Below are 21535 nucleotides of genomic sequence, written 5' to 3' on the forward strand. Positions count from 1 at the left end.
GGATTCGTTGCTTCCTTTCTCGTCCGCAAGTGTCGATACATTCGGCAATGCAGGTGCTGGGCCTCATGGTATCAGCATTCGACATGGTGGAGTATGCTCAATTCCATTCTCGCCCCCTCCAGAAGCTGATTCTAGCCAGGTGGGACAGCCTGCCTCACCGGATCAGGTCTCAAATGATCTCTTTGACTCCGGAGGTCCGTCTGTCGCTGCTCTGGTGGCTCCAGGACCAACAATTGTGCAGAGGCCATACCTTCTGGATATCCAACTGGGTCCTGTTTACGACAGATGCCAGTCTAAGAGGTTGGGGCGCGGTGCTGAAGCAGCACTCCTTGCAGGGTCGGTGGACCAAGGAGGAATCTCTCCTCTCGATCAACATTCTGGAATTGCGGGCGGTCTTCAATGCGTTGAACCTAGCCCAGCGTTTGATTCAGAACCGTCCTGTTCAAGTACAGTCGGACAACGCCACCACAGTGGCTTACATAAATCATCAAGGCGGCACTCAAAGCCGTTTGGGAATGAAGGAAGCCTCACGGATTCTACGTTGGGCAGAACGCCATCTACCGGCAATATTCATTCCGGGAGTCCTGAATTGGGAAGCGAGTCGTCAGGACGTGCATGCCGACGAGTGGGGCCTCCATCCAGAAGTGTTTCAACTCCTTGTGGAAAGGTGGGGTCTTCCAGATGTGGATCTGATGGCGTCTCGACACAATCACAAGGTTCTGGTCTTCGGAACAAGGACAAGGGATCCTCAAGCAGCATTCGTGGATGCGCTGGCAGTGCCGTGGAGGTTTCGGCTGCCGTACGTGTTCCCTCCGGTGTCACTCCTGCCCAGGGTAATTCGGAAGTTCAAGCAAGAAAAAGGAAATCTGCTTCTCATAGCTCCGGCGTGGCCCAGACGGCACTGGTTCTCAGACCTGCAAGGCCTATCGTCAGAGCCTCCACTTCTACTTCCACAACGCCCAGACCTCCTCGTTCAGGGCCCCTGTGTCTACCAGGACCTAGCCTGGCTGTCTTTGACGGCGTGGCTCTTGAAGCTTCCGTCTTAAGAGCGAAGGGTTTTTCTGAAGAGGTCATTAAAACTATGTTGCGGGCCCGGAAACCGGCCTCTGCTTGGATTTGCCATCGGGTCTGGCATTCCTATTTTTTTTTGGTGCGCATCTAACCATTCTGATGCTTCCAAGTTTAGTACAGCCAAACTTTTGGCTTTTCTACAGCAGGGCCTAGATTTAGGCCTGCGTCTGGCCTCCCTCAAGGTTCATATTTCTGCCTTGTCGGTGTGGTTTCAGAGAAAAATTGCGACTTTACCTGATGTTCATACTTTCACTCAGGGTGTGTTGCGTATCCAACCTCCTTATGTCCCGCCTGTGGCTCCTTGGGACTTGTCGTGGTTTTGGAGGCGTTGCAGGAGCCTCCATTTGAACCTCTTGGTTCAGCTGACCTTAAGTGGCTTTCCCTTAAGGTGGTGTTCTTGCTGGCTATTGCCTCTGTTAGAAGAGTGTCGGATTTGGGTGCCTTGTCTTGTAGTTCCCCATATCTGATATTTCACCGTGACCGGGCGGTTCTTAGGACTCGTCCCGGATATTTACCTAAGGTGGTTTCTTCGTTCCACCTTAATCAGGAGATTGTGGTTCCAGCTTTTGTCTCACCTGATTTGTCTCCCAAAGAGAGGTCTTTGGATGTGGTACGGGCTCTCCGTATCTATGTGAAGAGAACTGCTTCTATTCGAAAGTCTGATTCTCTCTTTGTTTTGTTTGGATTTCACAAATGTGGCTGGCCTGCTCACAAGCAGACCCTGGCCAGGTGGATTAGAATGGTGATTGCACATGCTTATGTGAAGGCTGGTCTATCAGCTCCTGTTCAGATTATGGCCCATTCTACTCGGTCTGTTGGACCTTCTTGGGTGGCCCAACGTGGTGCGACCCTTGATCAGTTGTGCAAGGCGGCTACGTGGTCCTCCGGGAACACGTTCATAAGGTTCTATGCCTTCGATACTGCCGCTTCCCAGGATCCTTCCTTTGGACGCCGGGTTCTTGTGCCCGCTACAGTGCGTCCCCACCCATAAGGAACTGCTTTAGGACATCCCCATTGTCCAGACTTGTGGAGCCCAGTGTACCCCGCAGCAGAAAACGAGTTTTATGGTAAGAACTTACCCTTGTTAAAACTCTTTCTGTGAGGTACACTGGGCTCCACAAGGCGCCCACCCTGACTCACTTAGCTTCTTTGGGTTGTTATGGCATTAGCCGCTGACACTTCTCTTGTCGTGAGAGTGTGGTGTATGTGGCTACTAACCGTTGTCGTCTCTTTTCCTGCTACTGCATTGGGCTGGTTAACTAAACTGAGCTCCTGTGCTGGGAGGCGGGGTGATATAGGAGGCGGCGCTGTGCATTCTGGGAACAGTCAAAGCTTTGAGCCTGTTGGTGCCTCGGATCAAGATCCTACTCTACACCCCATTGTCCAGACTTGTGGAGCCCAGTGTACCTCGCAGAAAGAGTTTTAACAAGGGTAAGTTCTTACCATAAAACTCGTTTTTGAAGGGACCCCCGTCCCAATACTCCTAGAGAGACACTTCTCTATGGGATGTAGTTAATATCCCTGCGGTCGGGATCCCGGCGGTCAGAATACCAATGCCGGGATCACGACCGCCAAGAGTGCAGACAGCTGCACCAGGGCTATTTCAAATTGTGGGTATCCACGACACCCATAGAGTGCGAATAGAACCTGTGGCAAGTACACAGAGCTACTGAGCCCGCAGTGCGGTGAGTGCAGTGAACCTGCAAGGGGCTTTCTAGCGCTCACCCTGCTGCTGGCATTCTGGCAGCCGGGAACACGGCGTCAGCATTCTGACAAGCAGTTGATAATTTTATGCCCTATAATAGTGCCCTAGTTCATTTTTTGAACCATAGTAAAGCCTTATTTGATATTATGCCCCATAGTAGTGCCCTTCTTTTAGTTTCAGAGCTGCCAGTACACATTATACCACATAGTACCCCCAATTCACATTATGATATATAGTGCTCCCCGTTCATATTGTGCCTCATTACAGTGCCCGGTTCATATTATATAACAATAAAATGCCCTCCAGTTCATTTTATACCACACTATTATAAGCAAGTCCAGGGGCATACCTAACTTTGACAGGGAAGGTGGGCTCCACTCAGCTCTGGGCCCCATAGCAGCTGTACTGCCTGCACCGCCTACAGCTCACTGCGCTATTTGGACAAGACAGATCACATCCCTGCTGGGTACATATACTTGGGGCCCAGTACAGGTGTCCCCTTTGACAAACAACCCCCCCCGGCCTTACCTAGACTTTTGTGGTGCCCTGTGCCAGAAAAGGGAATTGGCGCTCAATCTCCCCCTCCCATTTTTCTACTAGGGATATAAGGCACATGCCCTTGTGGGGGAGGGGCATGACAAAACTGATTCCAAAGACTGTCAATGCTATGATGCCTCTTTCTACATACATATGTAGAACACTGCAAGAAATGGATTTGGATACCAAACCTCTTTACACCATATTCATGCACTTAAATCATGATTATTGCCATTCAGTTACAATACCCTTTATTAAATAACACATCCATTATAAGGCCATGCCCTTGATTCAAACCCATAACCTGTTGCATTCCAGTTAAACACCCTACTGATTGAGCTATTTGATCCTATGTAAAAGCTATGAGATTTCTAACTATATGAAGCTATTGTACTTTGTAAAAAAAATAATCAGCATTGCAATTAAGCAGATCCATGTAGAGTGCAGCTACACACTACATAGATTTGCTCATGAACAGAGATGGGTTCGAATCTCGGGTATGTCAGCATCTTGAAATGTAATAAAGGACAGTGTGACTGGATAAAAAAGAACTCTCAAGTTAAGTTCATGAATGTTGTGTAGGTATTAGCAATAGAAGGAGTGGTGGAAGGAGACGGGCAATCAGGATGGAGATGTCGAGCTTCAAAGAGGAGGGAAGCTAAAAGTTAAAGTAATTAAAACAGATAATTAACAAATGCCGCCAACAGTACCCCTACCGTGCAGTGCTGTGAGGGGTGGCACACTCTGCACCACCCTCGTCATGGCCCTGACTATACAGGAGTCCATTATATACACAATGTGACACTGACAATGTACAGGGGTCTGATTGTGCAAGGATGGGGGAATCAAGGAGGCATTGGTTAGTAAAGTGGATCTAATCCCTGTCCAGACTCCCTGGATAGTGATTGACAGAGCACAGACAGCTGCACTTGGCTCTGTGCAGGGCCGACAAGCTCTGTGAACAACATCAGCTCCACAGACATACCACCCGGAACCAGTGACAGCTATTCTATCTCCCTCCTCAGATGCTAGCCGCATGCACTATCGTCTCTAGGCTTCCTGCCACCACAGATTAGCTGCAGTTAGCTCTCCTTTTGCCAGCTGTCCTTTGCCCGGCTGCACAACACTGATACTGGCGACTGCCTGTACCCGAGCAGGGGCTCCTCTGGTGGCTCAATGTACTCTCACTACAGCCCGCAATTGTTCGGCTCCCTTCTCCCAAATACGTGTCCCTGGACCCAGGCAGCGCAGCCTCCGCCACCTGCTCCCGGGTGGAGGACAAGGCTGCCTAGGAGGCATGGGGGCACAAGACAAGATGGAGGAGGTCTGCCTGGGAGGCATGGGGCACAGTCTGCTACCCCACCTACGTTTTGCTCCCACACATTGCTAGATTATCAGTCCAACCAGCCAATTAGTTACTGTTCGTATCTCCTGCTAAGAAGAATCTCCTCTCTTTAGGAGGCTGCAAAGCTATATCTATTTTCTATTCTACCTTAAACTCACAATTTTCTTCAGCGGGTTTATCATTGTCACTTAACTCCTGACTTATGGGAGTCTGATTTGGGGGCAAACATAGATGCTTGGTGGCACTCAGGACACCATGGGGTGCGTTCGCTATGAACAACTACATTTTTGTATATTCTTCACAGAATGTATTACTCACCTAGCAGTCTCTTTCCTATTGGTCTTCGGACTGACTCACATTGTCAAACTTGAGAGATATGAGGCTACTTACTGGCATTTCCTCTGGGGATGCGCAGTGTTTTTGGGATAGGATTTAGGGGTGTATCTCTAGCACTGTCCCTGCCCGGCCTACTCTCGATCCTCTTTTGGGTTTCTTTTTTTTATTGGGAAGAATCCTTCAAAATTTCATGATATATAATTTGTATGGGTTGCATGAATAACACCAGAAGCTATCTATACTGTATAGGAAGGGCCTGGACAAGTATTATAAATTGTGGTCTCCAGTCACCTCTTTGCTTTAGCCTATCCTGTATTTACCATATGCTAGTCTCTTACCTTGTTTCTCTAGATACAGAGGATCAAAAACACAACAGAACAGGATTGTCTTTTTTTGTTGGCACACTTAGAGAGAAGAAAGTATTGTCTTTTTTATTATAAAATGTATTTTCCTTAAAATATAACTTATTTAGTATTGATAAAATACCATTATGTGAAATTTCAACGAACATATCATTGTGAAAAATAATAAATACTGTTATTAAAATATCTTTTTGGGCTCACTGTGTATTTCTTATATAAGTGTCGTGTCAGTTACCCTTTTATAAATTCTCTAGATACAGTGCTGTATACACTAAATGTCTAGTTTCTATTTTCTCTGCATTGCCCTCTCGACTGAATTCTTACAAGTATGGCCCTCTCTATACTTTCTCACACATTTCATTTCCACCTCTTGTCAACCTAGTCTGTACATGTTCTTTTATATTCCATCTCTGGAACGCATTCCATTGTCCTATTAGTCTTTCCACTTCTCGGCAAAGCTTCAAATGGTCTCTCATGGTTGGCCAATAAGCTGCCCTCCAGCTGCTGTGGGACAGCATATCCCAACACCCACTTCCACAGTTTTACTATCAGGCCATGCTAAAACTGTGGCAGGGCATTCTGGGATGTGTAGTTCAACAGCAGCTGGAGGGATGCTTACTGCCCACCCCTGGAAATCTAAACCTATTTCTTAATAAAAGCCTACCAGCTCTCATCCTAATCCACCCTTTTTTGTCATCCATGTCTGTCTCCTCCTCCCCAATAAATTGTAATCTCTCACTAGCAGAGGCCTCTTCCCTTGTGTACTCTTCCTTTCCTTATTTATACCATCATCTCCCCCCACCTTGCCAACAGTTGCTCTGAACCATCTGCTGCACCCATCAACTGGGGCTGTGCCAGGCAATGCAATCTTGCGTCCTTACATTCCTTTCGGTATTTGGTATGGAATTATGGAGGTCATTCCGAGTTGATCGCACGTAGCAACTTTTTGCTGCTCGTGCGATCAACTTTATGCCGCCTATGGGGGGAGTGTATTATAGCATAGCAGGGCTGCGAACGCTTGTGCAGCCCTGCTATGCTAAAAAAGTTTCCTGCAAAACAAGGCAAGGGTGAGACTTACTTACCCTGTGCGACAGATCCAGGGACGAAGGTCCCGAAATTGACGTCAGACATCCGCCCTCCAGACGCCTGGACACGCCTGGAAAACGGTCAATTGACGCCCCGGAACGCCTCCCGTCTATCAGTCTTCTTGTGATCGCTGCTGCGATCACTTTTTCCACTGGCGGCGCCACTGCGCAACGATGCGCAATGCATCCGCGGGGCATGCGCAGTTCCGACCCGTTCACACCGCTGCGACAAACTGCAGCATGCGAACGGGTCGGAATGACCCCCTATGTCCCTAAAGGGGCATACACAGTGTTACTGAACTACCAATGTGAACTATATAGTCATATCGGTAGTACACATAGGGGGTCATTCCGAGTTGATTTTCGCAGTGCAGCGTTTAAGTGAAAAAACTGCAAAAATGCACATGCGCTAAGTACTTTCACACAAAACTTCGTAGATTTACACAAGCTCGAGTGACGTTTTTTCATCGCTCAAGTGTTTGTAGTGTGATTTACAGGAAGTTGGTGTTACTGGGCGGAAACTGGCCGTTTTCAGGGAGTGTGCTGAAAAACGCAGGCGTGCCAGATAAAAACGGTGTGGCTGGAGAAACGGGGGAGTGGCTGGCCGAACGCAGGGCGTGTTTGTGACGTCAAACCAGGAACTAAACGGACTGAGGTGATCGCAGTCTAGGAGTAGGTCTGGAGCTACTCAGAAACTGCAAGGAATTATTTATTAGCAGTTTTGCTAATCTTTCGTTTGCTATTCTGCTAAGCTAAAATACACTCCCAGAGGGCTGCGGCCTAGCGTTTGCAATGCTGCTAAAAGCAGCTAGCGAGCGAACAACTCGGAATGAGGGCCATAGTGCATATCGTACCATGTGTATACAGCTTGTGATGCCGATACGCGCTTCTGCGGGGTCTGCATCGCAAGTAAAAATAGACTGCGCAGGCAGGTCAATTTTAACTATAAAGTGTACAATCTAGTACTTTGTATAGTCACAATTGGACTATAGAAAAAAATCACACAGCCAAAATCGCACCGTGTGTATAGTTAATATCAGTGGATTTTGGCTCTGGGGTGATGAAGGGAAATCTTATAGTTCAAATCTGCCTATAGGCAGAATCGCACCATGTGTATGCGGTTTAAGCTGTAGCTAAAAATAAAAAGACAACTTCTGCATTAGCAATAGGAAATTTTACTTTTTACAAAAAATACATATATTAAAAAGGCAAGTAAGGATGAAAATGGAAGAAAGTTTTTGAACAAAAGCATATTTTGCAGCAAAGCTCATACTAACAGCAATGAATTTAACAAAACAACTCATTTTATTTGCATATTTCACAACTTAGATAAATGTTGATAACACATTAATATAATAAATAAGTATCAACTACTTGAGGATGATAAAATATGCAAAAAAACAAACACACTTGCTGCATATGCCATCCATAGAAATTCCAGCTTTCTCAAGGCATATAATGTACATATTTTACTCAAGTTTAAGTCCGTACAGATAAAAATTTGAATAAAACAAAAGGCCATTAAAATAAAAATAATGAAATAAAACTCTTTCTACTGTAGATATTTGGGAACATGCTAGGACAAGCACAATGCAAGTACTCTCATTGACTCATGCACAGATAAAAGATCGGTTACATTTGGCTGTATTAATATACAGACACTATTCTGTTCTTCAGGACTGAGGAGGATCCTGGAGAACATTTTTTTTTAAAACTGCAAATAAAAAGTCAGCGTAATCTTTGCCCTAGTAATCCATTTGTAGTGTAGAACACCAGCTCATTCTCCTTGGAAAGTCTTCCCCAAAGTTATAGCTTATTGTATCACTGAGCTTGCAGTGCCTGAGCCATATGCAGGTTTGATGGTTGCAGAATTGGTTGCTGCATGTTTGCCTGCTGCAGTAGTGGCCAGGCATCTGGACCCTGGTGGTTCTGTAGGAGGCGGTAAAGCTGCTTGAGGTGTGCAACAATGTTGTCTTTGATATCAGGAACAGAAATTTGCAAGCGAACGCTTCCACTTTCAAAGGAGCGAGTGACATCTCCAGAAAACATCTCAAGAATCATCCGAGCTACCACTGGAATGATCTGTGAACAAAAGATTATATTTTTAAAACACATGATGCAAGTGTAATCGCAGTACACGCAGTGGAAATTATAGGGGATAAGTAGTAATAATAATAATAATAATAATAATAATAATAATAATAATAATAATAATAATAATAATATACATGCTAAAAAGGCAACTGGGGCCTTAGAAGGGGAAGGTTCAGCCAAATTAGCTAAAACCCAAATGTATAATCCTTGATCACTATTGTACTTCGGAAGACACAGACGGATGTGCCTGTTGCCACTGCTGAGAAACAGTTCAGTACAGAACATCTAGGTTTCTAAATATGGACAATGTTACAACCGTCTGTGGTGTCTTCAACCTGAATGCTTATAGAAAAAAATAAAAAGGCATCAACAGGTCACACCGCAAATAACTTAGAAAGTGCTGAACAGTCCACAGTTGCTGTATTTTTTTTTTTTTTCATCAAAGCAGAAAAATTTAATACTTTAGTGGATTAAAAAAATAAAAATAAAATGGCAAAAAGGTTAATTTTACAGTGCTTCTACATATACAGATGCAGCCACGTTCATCTTTGCTGCAATGCGACATTCTGCACCAGGCTGCGACTACTCAGTTAGGATTTAATGGAGCGATCGCCGGCTGTGAATAGTCACAGCCCGGTATGTCATGCAGCATCACAGCAAAGCATTGCTACATCTGTATCGTGGGCAAAGTTACAGACAGTAAGTGACTGACTCAGGTGCTAAAAAGTACAATTTCAAGCAACCTAGAGCTGTAAGGAAATCACATCACAGCAAGCCAAAGATCAGAGCTTTAGGGGTAAATGTAATAGGCCCAGAGTTACCGGAGGTGAGGGACTTCGGGTGAGATGGCCCAGATTCTTGATGGGACAATCATTTAAAAAAAATACTGGCATTCTCGCCTGAAGTCCCACACCTCCGGCAACTCGGACCCTATTACATTTATCCCTTAGAGTCTAAGGGAACCTGCTGCCGGTTTAAAAGTTCTAATGCCAGACTGTACTGCTCTTGGTCACTGAAGCTGGAAAATATACGTTATGGTAAGAACTTACCGTTGATAATGGTATTTCGCCTAAGTCCACAGGATCCACAGGATAACAATGGGATATTATGAAGCGACAGCAGATTTGCACCAATCGGTCAAAGCTTCCCGGCCTCCCATAATGCAGCGGGCCCGTCCATATTTCCCCGCCTCCTGGCTCAGGCAAATCAGTTGTATTCCAAAGCTCAAGGCAGGAGCATCATAGCTAGCCCTAATCAGGCGATAAGAACACACATGCACACCCTTCCGTACAAGAAGGAAGAGGTTAGTGAGTAAAAGGATCCTCAAATCAGGTGCGTCAGGGTGGGATCCCTGTGGATCCTGTGGACTTAGGAGAAATACCGTTATCAACGGTAAGTTCTTACCATGACGTGTATTTCTCCGACAGGGTCCACATGTTATTCACAGGATAACAATGGGATTTCCCAAAGCAATTTAGTGGTGGGGACGCTCCTGATTGGACAGGAGAATCATGATGCTGAATTCAGCGTCATGAGAGGCAAAGGTATCCATGGCATAATGTCTAATGAATGTGTTAATGGTAGACCATGTGGCTGCCTTACATATCTGTTCTGCTGAAGCACCACGTTGTGCTGCCCATGATGGATCTACCTTATGAGTAGAGTGAGCAGAAACATTAGCCGGAACAGGGAGATCAGCTTGAGAATATGCTTCTGAAATAGTCATCCGAAGCCATCTTGCCAGTGTCTGCTTATCAGCAGGCCATCCTCTTGTGAAATCCGTAGAGGATGAAAAGAGAATCTGTCTTTCTGATGGCACTGGTACGATCCACGTAGATCCTTAATGCATGGACCACGTCCAGCGATGCATCTCCCGTAGAAAGGCCCGGTACCTGGAAAGCTGGCACTACAATTTCTTCATTAAGGTGGAATTTAGATACTACCTTCTGAAGATACCCAGATCTAGTTCTGAGAACTCCTTTATCTGGATTAAAAAAAAAAAAATCAAAAATGGGGAACGACATGCTAATGCCCCTAAATCTGATACTTTTCTAGCTGACGCCATAGAAAGAGAATTTTAGCTGTCAACCACTTAAGATCCACTTTATTAAGTGGTTCAAATGGGGCAACTTGAAGGGCTTTCAGGACTAGACTTAAGTCCCACGGCACTGTGGGAAGAACAAAAGGAGGTTGAATGCGCAGCATTCCCTTGAAAAAAGTAGGCACATCTTGTAAGTTGGCAATTTTCTTTTGGAACCATACAGTCAATGCTGACACTTGCACTCTCAAGGAAGCCAGCTTCTAACCTTTATCCATTCCTGCCTGACGGAATGCTAAGACCCTGGAAACTCTGAAAGACTTAGGGTCCATTTTCCGTTCACTGCACTAATGAATATAGGTTTGCCATATTCGGTGATAAATGCGACCTGAGGAAGGTTTCCTTGCTCGGAGCATAGTCTGAATTACCTGTTGTGAGAATCCTCTTGACTTCAGGATAGAGGTTTCAAGAGCCACACCGTAAAAGACAGTCGATCCAGATGTCTGTGATAACAAGGACCATGCATCAGTAGATCTGGATGTTGAGGGAGCAGAAGTGGAGCATCCATCGTCATTCTCTGCAGATCTGTGTACCAATGCCTTCTGGGCCAAGCCGGAGCTATTAGTATCACGGCACCTTTCCCTTGTTTTATCTTTCTCACTACCCTGGGTAATAGGGTGATTGGAGGAAACACATAAGCCAGATGAAAGTCCCATCTCACCGACAGGGAATCCACAAAGATCGCTCTGGGATCCTTTGTTCTTGACCCGTATGCGAGAACTTTGTTGTTCAGACGGGACGCCATGAGATCTCTCTCTGGCAACCCCCACTAGTCTACTAGAGTCTGGAAGACCTCCGGGTGTAGAGCCCATACGCTTGCATGAATGGCGTGTTGACTGAGAAAGTCCGCTTCCTAGTTTAGGACTCCTGGAATGAACACTGCGGACAAGGCTGGATGATGAAGTTCTGCCCACTTTAGTTTGTGACTTACCTCCTTCATCGCTTTTCGGCTGCGAGTTTCTCCCTGGTGGTTGAGGTACGCTACTGCCCTCGCATTGTCTGAGCGGATCTGGACTGGTTTTCCCCGAAGAATTTCCTTTGCCTGAATCCGTGCCATGTGTACGGCCCAAAGTTCCAATATAATTATTGACAGGCAACCTTATTCCTTGGTCCATTGCTCCTGGAAACACAACCTTCCTGACACTGCTCCCCAGCCCTGGAGACTGGCATTTGTCATCAATTTCCCAAACCGATATCCAAAAGGGTCTCCCCTTGTCCAGATGGGATGTCTGTAGCCACCAGGCTAACGACCTTCTTACTTCTATCGTAAGAACCATAATCTGTGTTTTTATCGTCTGATGCAACCCATTCCATTTGGCAAGAATCAGACGCTGCAGAGGCCTCGAGTGGAATTGTGAATACTCCACCATGTCGAATGTTGACACCATCAAACCCATCGCACGCATTGCTGCGTGAATGGATACCTTTTGACTGTGTAGCAAGTCCTGAATCCTTGACTGAACCCAGTACAACCCCCAAGTGAGTCATCTGCTGTGATGGAACCAGAGACTATTTTGCCCAATTTATGAGCCACCCGTGCTTCTGCAGACATGTTATTGTCAGTTGCAGATGACATAGGAGCAATTCCTATGACTGTGCCAGGATTAAAAGATCGAGGTATGGAAAAATTCTTATCCCCCTTCTGGCGGAGATAAGCTGCCATTACAACACAAGCTTGGTAAATACTCTGGGGGCTGTGGCTAACCCGAAAGGTAGGGCCTGGAACTGTTGGAGGATAGCGAACCTGAGATAGCACTGATGGGACAGTGCTATAGCAACATGTAAGTAAGCATCCTGTATATCCAGGTAAACCATATAATCCCCTGGCTCCATGGCCAAAATAATGGAACGTAAAGTCTCCATATGAAACAGAGGTACCCAAATGTATTTGTTCAGTACTTTCAGATTGAGAATGGGACGAAATGACCCATTTGGCTTCTGAACTAAAAACAGGTTGGAGTAAAACCCCTGTCCTCATTGTGCATGAGGAACTGGAATGACTACTCCTGACTGAAGCAATTCCTGAACTGCCTCTTGCAAAGCCCTGGCCTTCGTCTCTACCCGATACAGGCTGGTACAAAAAAACCTTAGAGGAGGGTGCTTCTTGAAGGCAAAAGCACAACCTATAGATACCGCTTCCTGCACCCAGGCATCTGTTGTAGACTTCTGCCAGATCTGTGCAAACTGAAGATGTCAGCCCCCCACCCTGGGATCCCCCAGGTGGAGGCCCGCACCATCAGGCTGATGGCTTATCTGTCTTACCAACCAGTCCTCTGGTAGCCCAATGCCTTTTAGTCTTACCAGACTTCTTGTATTGAGACTGCCTGCTATCACTTTTACCTTTAGCTTTTCCTTTAGGCCGAAAGGGCCAAAAAGCCGGAACTTTAGGTTTGAAATTGTATGTGGAAGGAAACTTTACTTTCTTGGAGTCTGCTTCTGACTCCAAAATATTTGTCAATTCTTTACCAAAGAGAAAATCTCCCCAAAAGGGCAAAGATTCCAAAACCTTCTTAGATACTGAATCAGTTTTCCACGAACGTAGCCAAACTACTCTCAGTTATTGTTGTAGCTGATGCCCTGGAAGCAATAGTACCCATATCCAATACTGCTTCTTCCAGGAACATTGCAGCTTGTTTTATATGTGCTATATGGGTTTTTTGCTCTCTAGATGCTATTGAAAAATCCCCCTCCAATGCATCAGCCCAGGCAGCCACTGCCTTTGCCATCCAAGCTGAAGCCATGGCTGGCCTTATGACTGCCCCAGACAGGGAAAATAAGATTTTACTCACCGGTAAATCTATTTCTCGTAGTCCGTAGTGGATGCTGGGGACTCCGTAAGGACCATGGGGATTAGCGGCTCCGCAGGAGACTGGGCACAACTAAAGAAAGCTTTAGGACTACCTGGTGTGCACTGGCTCCTCCCACTAAGACCCTCCTCCAGACCTCAGTTAGGATACTGTGCCCGGAAGAGCTGACACAATAAGGAAGGATTTTGAATCCCGGGTAAGACTCATACCAGCCACACCAATCACACCGTATAACTCGTGATACTATACCCAGTTAACAGTATGATAACAACTGAGCCTCTCAACAGATGGCTCAACAATAACCCTTTAGTTAGGCAATAACTATATACAAGTATTGCAGACAATCTGCACTTGGGATGGGCGCCCAGCATCCACTACGGACTACGAGAAATAGATTTACAGGTGAGTGAAATCTTATTTTCTCTAACGTCCTAAGTGGATGCTGGGGACTCCGTAAGGACCATGGGGATTATACCAAAGCTCCCAAACGGGCGGGAGAGTGCGGATGACTCTGCAGCACCGAATGAAGCCAGTTCTTTTTGAAAGAAAATCGATAGAGCCGAAATCTGGACCTTATTGGAACCCAATTTTAGGCCCATTGTCACCCCTGACTGTAGGAAGTGCAGAAATCGACCCAGCTGAAATTCCTCCGTTGGGGCCTTCCTGGCCTCACACCAAGCAACATATTTTCGCCATATGCGGTGATAATGTTTCGCGGTCACATCCTTCCTAGCTTTAATCAGCGTAGGAATGACTTCCTCTGGAATGCCCTTTTCCTTTAGGATCCGGTGTTCAACTGCCATGCCGTCAAACGCAGCCGCGGTAAGTCTTGGAACAGACAGGGCGCCTGCTGCAGCAGGTCCTGTCTGAGCGGCAGAGGCCATGGGTCGTCTGAGATCATTTCTTGCAGTTCTGGGTACCAAGCTCTTCTTGGCCAATCCGGAACAATGAGTATTGTTCTTACTCCTCTCTTTCTTATTATCCTCAGTACCTTGGGTATGAGAGGAAGAGGAGGGAACACATAAACCGACTGGTACACCCACGGTGTCACTAAAGCGTCCACAGCTATCGCCTGAGGGTCCCTTGACCTGGCGCAATATCTTTTTAGCTTTTTGTTGAGGCGGGACGCCATCATGTCCACCTGTGGCCGTTCCCAACGGTTTACAATCAGCTGGAAGACTTCTGGATGAAGTCCCCACTCTCCCGGGTGGAGGTCGTGCCTGCTGAGGAAGTCTGCTTCCCAGTTGTCCACTCCCGGAATGAACACTGCTGACAGTGCTATCACGTGATTTTCCGCCCATCGAAGAATCCTTGTGGCTTCTGCCATTGCCACCCTGCTTCTTGTGCCGCCCTGGCGGTTTACATGGGCGACCGCTGTGATGTTGTCTGACTGAATCAGAACCGGTTGGTTTTGAAGCAGGGGTTCTGCTTGACTCAGGGCATTGTAAATGGCCCTTAGTTCCAGAATATTTATGTGTAGGGAAGTTTCCAGACTCGACCATTGTCCTTGGAAGTTTCTTCCCTGGGTGACTGCCCCCCAACCTCGGAGGCTTGCATCCGTTGTCACCAGGACCCAGTCCTGTATGCTGAATCTGCGGCCTTCGAGAAGGTGCGCACTCTGCAGCCACCACAGCAGACATCCCCTGGCCCTCGGGGACAGGGTGATCAATCGATGCATCTGAAGATGCGATCCGGACTTTTTGTCTAACAGATCCCACTGGAAGAACCTCGCATGAAACCTGCCAAAGGGAATTGCTTCGTAAGAAGCTACCATCTTTCCCAGGACTCGTGTGCAGTGATGCACCGACACCTGCTTTGGTTTCAGGAGGTCCCTGACCAGAGATGATAATTCCTGGGCCTTCAACTCCGGGAGAAACACTTTCTTCTGTTCGGTGTCCAGAATCATGCCCAAGAACAGCAGACGCGTCGCAGGAATCAGCTGTGACTTTGGGATATTTCGAATCCAGCCGTGCTGAAGTAGCACGTCCTGAGATAGTGCTACGCTGACTAGTAACTGCTCCTTGGACCTCGCCTTTATAAGGAGATCGTCCAAGTACGGGATAATTATAACTCCCTTCCGTCGAAGGAGTATCATCATTTCGGCCATTACCTTGGTAAACACCCGCGGTGCCGTGGACAGACCAAACGGCAACGTCTGGAATTGGTAATGGCAGTCCTTTACCACAAACCTGAGGTACTCCTGGTGAGGTGGGTAAATGGGGACATGCAGGTATGCATCCTTGATGTCCAGCGACACCATAAAATCCCCCTCTTCCAGGCTTGCAATAACCGCCCTGAGCGATTCCATCTTGAACTTGAACTTCCTTATATAAAAGTGTTCAAAGCTTTCAAATTGAGAATGGGTCTCACCGAACCGTCTGGTTTCGGTACCACAAACATTGTGGAATAGTAACCCCGTCCCTGTTGAAGGAGGGGTACTTTGATTATCACCTGCTGAAGGTACAGCTTGTGAATAGCCGCCAGTACTACCTCCCTTTCTCTGGGAGCAGCTGGCAAGGCTGATTTGAGGTAACGTCGAGGGGGAGTAGCCTCGAACTCCAGCTTGTATCCCTGAGATATTACTTGCAGAACCCAGGGATCCACCTGTGAGCGAACCCACTGGTCGCTGAAGTTCCGGAGACGCGCCCCCACCGCACCTGGCTCCATCTGTGGAGCCCCAGCGTCATGCAGTGGACTTAGTAGAAGCAGGGGAGGATTTTTGTTCCTGGGAACTGGCTGTCTGGTGCAGCTTTTTCCCTCTCCCCCTGCCTCTGGGCAGAAAGGAAGCACCTTTGATCCGCTTGCCTTTCTGAGGCCGAAAGGACTGTACCTGATAGTACGGTGCTTTCTTAGGTTGTGAGGGAGCCTGAGGTAAAAATGTAGATTTCCCAGCTGTTGCTGTGGATACGAGGTCCGAGAGACCATCCCCAAACAATTCCTCACCCTTATAAGGCAAAACCTCCATGTACCTTTTAGAATCAGCATCACCTGTCCACTGCCGGGTCCATAATACCCTCCTGGCAGAAATGGACATTGCATTAATTCTAGATGCCAGCCGGCAAATATCCCTCTGTGCATCTCTCATATATAAGACGACGTCTTTAATATGCTCTATGGTTAGCAAAATAGTATCCCTGTCGAGGGTATCAATATTATCTGACAGGGTATCAGACCACGCTGCAGCAGCACTACACATCCATGCTGAAGCAATTGCAGGTCTCAGTATAGTACCCGAGTGTGTATATACAGACTTCAGGATAGCCTCCTGCTTTCTATCAGCAGGCTCCTTCAAGGTGGCCGTATCCTGAGACGGCAGTGCCACCTTTTTTGACAAGCGTGTGAGCGCCTTATCCACCCTAGGAGATATCTCCCAACATGACCTATCCTCTGGCAGGAAAGGGTACGCCATCAGTAACTTTTTAGAAATTACCAGTTTCTTATCGGGGGAACCCCACGCTTCTTCACACACTTCATTCAACTCCTCTGATGGGGGAAAAAACACTGGCTGCTTTTTCTCCCCAAACATAATACCCTTTTTAGTGGTACCTGGGTTAATGTCAGAAATGTGTAACACATTTTTCATTGCTGTAATCATGCAACGGATGCCCCTTGTTGATTGTGTATATGTCTCATCCTCGTCGACACTGGAGTCAGACTCCGTGTCGACATCTGTGTCTGCCATCTGAGGTAGCGGGCGTTTGTGAGCCCCTGATGGTCTTTGAGACGCCTGGGCAGGCACGGGCTGAGAAGCCGGCTGTCCCACGGCTGTTACGTCATCCAGCCTTTTATGTAAGGAGTTGACACTGTCGGTTAATACCTTCCACATATCCACCCACTCTGGTGTCGGGCCCGCAGGGGGTGACATCACACTTATCGGCACCTGCTCCGCCTCCACATAAGCCTCCTCGTCAAACATGTCGACACAGCCGTACCGACACACCGCACACACACAGGGAATGCTCTGACTGAGGACAGGACCCCACAAAGTCCTTTGGGGAGACAGAGAGAGAGTATGCCAGCACACACCACAGCGCTATTTAATCAGGGATTTACACTAACACAAAGTGATTTTTCCCAATAGCTGCTTTACATATACAGTTTGCGCCTAAATTTAGTGCCCCCCCTCTCTTTGTTACCCTTTGAGCCTGGAAACTGCAGGGGAGAGCCTGGGGAGCTGTCTTCCAGCGGAGCTGTGAAGAGGAAATGGCGCCAGTGTGCTGAGGGAGATAGCCCCGCCCCTTTCTCGGCGGACTTCTCCCGCTCTTATATTTATATTATGGCGGGGGATTTTTGCCCATATATAGTTTTTTAGACTATATTATGTGCTGTTTGCCAATGTAAGGAACTCTAATTGCAGCCCAGAGCGCACCCCCCCCACCCCCAGCGCCCTGCACCCATTAGTGACCGGAGTATGTGGTGTGCATAGGGAGCAATGGCGCACAGCTGCAGTGCTGTGCGCTACCTTAATGAAGACCGGAGTCTTCAGCCGCCGATTTTCAGGATGTTCTTCTTGCTTCTGGCTCTGCAAGGGGGACGGCGGCGCGGCTCCGGGACCAGACGACCGAGGCTGGGCCTGTGTTCGATCCCTCTGGAGCTAATGGTATCCAGTAGCCTAAGAAGCCCAAGCTAGCTGCAAGCAGGTAGGTTCGCTTCTCTCCCCTTAGTCCCTCGTAGCAGTGAGTCTGTTGCCAGCAGATCTCACTGAAAATAAAAAACCTAACAAATACTTTCTTTACTAGAAGCTCAGGAGAGCCCCTAGTGTGCAACCAGCTTGGGCCGGGCACAGATTCTAACCGAGGACTGGAGGGGGGGCATAGAGGGAGGAGCCAGTGCACACCTGATATAGTACCTAATCTTTCTTTAGAGTGCCCAGTCTTCTGCGGAGCCCGTCTATTCCCCATGGTCCTTACGGAGTACCCAGCATCCACTAGGACGTCAGAGAAAATAAGGTTACAGTTAATTGTAATCAGAGTTGAGCGTCAACCACATAGAAGACCATTCTATAGCCAGAGTTATGCCTGCGCAGGGTCCTGTGCAAACTACAAAACCGGCAGAGAAAGGCCAGGTTCTGCACAAGGTAAAAAGAGGGCCAGTTACCACCATCATAGAGGAAGAGAAAATCAGGCATCAGTACAGAAGGCAGAAGAGGTACCAGTCACACTGCCCTGCTTCTTAGCATTGTAAGTTCATGCTGAGGATATTGCCATTGTTTATGCAGAGTTGATCAGTGTCCACAGCTTGTGTGAGTAACCTGCCAAACACTGCACTGCAGTGTTATTTGCCCTTGGAACAGGCTTAGACAAATGTGATGCGCTACATGTTGGGACTACTATACCTGTACTTAAACCTACCACACATTTTAGTAGTGACTACAATTGAAGTAAGATAACTCTGCATTTTTCACTGCATCTACCCTCGCCTGCAGAGAAGCAGTGTATGAAGATTCGCCTTTTCCCCACACTTTGATCATACTGCCTGCCATAACAGGAACTTTACTCAGGCAGATATAGGATTATTGTTATCATTTTGTACATTTTCTAAAGTATCCACCTTGCAGTATAAAAGACAGCGCTGTATGTCCTAGCGGCCGGATACAGGTTGTCACAGTAGCTATTACATTTTGAATCATACCATCATCACTGCATTGTCACTGACAAGGTGTATTATTCTTGCATTAGTATAGGTGGTCTATGCAATTATGCTTTTTACAGTCAACTCTATTAAACTTTTACTCCATTTTGAAAAATATGTATTAGACAACTTTCATCCTATCCTAAATGTTTGCCTTTGCTACACTTAAATCACAAATCTTGTATTACTCAATGCCCTTTTTATAACGATTGTTCCAAAAATAATAATAAAAAAACACCACTGACTAGTGACAAGGAGTCAGGCCATGGGTTATAGTGCCATTATCCTTATAAACATGTCAAGTGGTACATATGCTCTAGGTAGGTAGGTGGGGTGTGTTCCTGCAGTGGTTTTTAGGTAGTCAGGTAAGGATTTCCCAGAGTCAACCCCTGGTGGACCTTGCAAGAACCAACAGCTTGGAGCATGGGGGCAGTGTGTTGAGAAACAAAACACAGTGGAGGTGAAATAAGACCAATTATGAAGTTAAGCACACATCTAGCCTCCGGGTGCAGGGTGATGCAGGGGATTCATGCATGTAACCCAACACTCGCCTACCCATACCAACTCACATTGGAAAAATAAATAAATAGATAGGGTTGGACATCAGTTTAGGATGTTTTGCTACAATACTACTTAAAAGTCCTATCATTCCTGCAAAGTCTAAGTAATTCACCTGAACAATGATCAGTTTCCTCTCCTTTGGTTTGCCATCAGGCCACTCCTCTCCAAAGCAAAGGTAGATTTCATAAGGAGGCTGCTTGTTTCCACTGCCCTTCTGATGGCAAATTAATTCTATTTAAAAAAAAAAAAAACACAGATGAAAGTGTCTCTGGGAGAAATAACACCTGTGATAAGGCTTTAAATAAGATTTTACTCACCGGTAAATCTATTTCTCGTAGTCCGTAGTGGATGCTGGGGACTCCGTAAGGACCATGGGGAATAGACGGCTCCGCAGGAGACTGGGCACATCTAAAGAAAGATTTAGGACTATCTGGTGTGCACTGGCTCCTCCCCCTATGACCCGCCTCCAAGCCTCAGTTAGGAACTGTGCCCGGAAGAGCTGACACAATAAGGAAGGATTTTGAATCCCGGGTAAGACTCATACCAGCCACACCGTATAACTCGTGATAGGAACCCCGGTTAACAGTATGATAACAATTGGAGCCTCTGAAGAGATGGCTCACAACAAAACCCGATTTTTGTAACAATAACTATGTACAAGTATTGCAGACAATCCGCACTTGGGATGGGCGCCCAGCATCCACTACGGACTACGAGAAATAGATTTACCGGTGAGTAAAATCTTATTTTCTCTGACGTCCTAGTGGATGCTGGGGACTCCGTAAGGACCATGGGGATTATACCAAAGCTCCCAAACGGGCGGGAGAGTGCGGATGACTCTGCAGCACCGAATGAGAGAACTCCAGGTCCTCCTCAGCCAGGGAATCAAATTTGTAGAATTTAGCAAACGTGTTTGCCCCTGACCAAGTAGCTGCTCGGCAAAGTTGTAAAGCCGAGACCCCTCGGGCAGCCGCCCAAGATGAGCCCACCTTCCTTGTGGAATGGGCTTTTATTGATTTAGGCTGCGGTAATCCTACCGCAGAATGCGCCAGCTGAATAGTGCTACAAATCCAGCGCGCAATAGACTGCTTAGAAGCAGGAGCACCCAGCTTGTTGGGTGCATACAGTATAAACAGCGAGTCAGTTTTTCTGACTCCAGCCGTCCTGGAACATAAATTTTCAGGGCCCTGACTACGTCCAGCAACTTGGAATCCTCCAAGTCCCTAGTAGCCGCAGGCACCACAATAGGTTGGTTCAAGTGAAAAGCTGAGACCACCATCGGGAGAAACCGAGGACGAGTCCTCAATTTTGCCCTATCCATCTGGAAAATCAGATAAGGGCTTTTTCAAGACAAAGCCGCCAAATCTGAAACCCGCCTGGCCGAAGCCAGGGCCAACAGTATGACCACTTTCCACGTGAGATTTTAATTCCACAGTCTTAAGTGGTTCGAACCAATGTGATTTCAGGAATGCCAAAACCACATTGAGATCCCAAGGTGCCACTGGGGCACAAAAGGAGGCTGAATATGCAGAACTCCTTTGACAAAAGTCTGAACTTCAGGCAGTGAAGCCAGTTCTTTCTGGAAGAAAATCGACAGAGCCGAAATCTGGACCTTGATGGACCCCAATTTGAGGCCCAACGTCACCCCTGCTTGCAGGAAGTGTAGGAATCGACCCAGTTGAAATTCCTCCTTCGGGGCCTTCATGGCCTCACACCAAGCAACATATTTCCGCCAAATGTGGTAATAATGTCTTGCGGTGACATCCTTCCTGGCTTTGATCAGGGTAGGGATGACTTCCTCCGGAATACCCTTTTCCTTTAGGATCCGGTGTCCAACCGCCATGCCGTCAAACGCAGCCGCGGTAAGTCTTGGAACAGACAGGGTCCCTGCTGCAGCAGGTTT

The 21535-nt window shown here is 47.0% G+C and overlaps 1 protein-coding gene across 3 annotated transcripts in view; it reads right to left on the bottom strand.

Moving 5' to 3' along the window:
- Positions 1-7652: 7652 nt before the first annotated feature.
- IRF6 (interferon regulatory factor 6) overlaps positions 7653-21535 on the bottom strand; it is a 101675-nt gene continuing 87792 nt past the window's right edge. For all 3 annotated transcript variants that reach the window (XM_063955351.1, XM_063955350.1, XM_063955352.1), the window contains exons 7-8: positions 19745-19863; positions 7653-8523 (exon numbers count right to left, since the gene is read on the bottom strand). In XM_063955351.1, coding sequence (XP_063811421.1) covers positions 8263-8523; positions 19745-19863 — 380 coding nt within the window. In that variant the 3' untranslated portion in view covers positions 7653-8262. The remainder of the gene's footprint in view (positions 8524-19744; positions 19864-21535) is intronic.

Source organism: Pseudophryne corroboree, chromosome 2, assembly GCF_028390025.1.
Source record: "Pseudophryne corroboree isolate aPseCor3 chromosome 2, aPseCor3.hap2, whole genome shotgun sequence".
NCBI lineage: Eukaryota > Metazoa > Chordata > Amphibia > Anura > Myobatrachidae > Pseudophryne > Pseudophryne corroboree.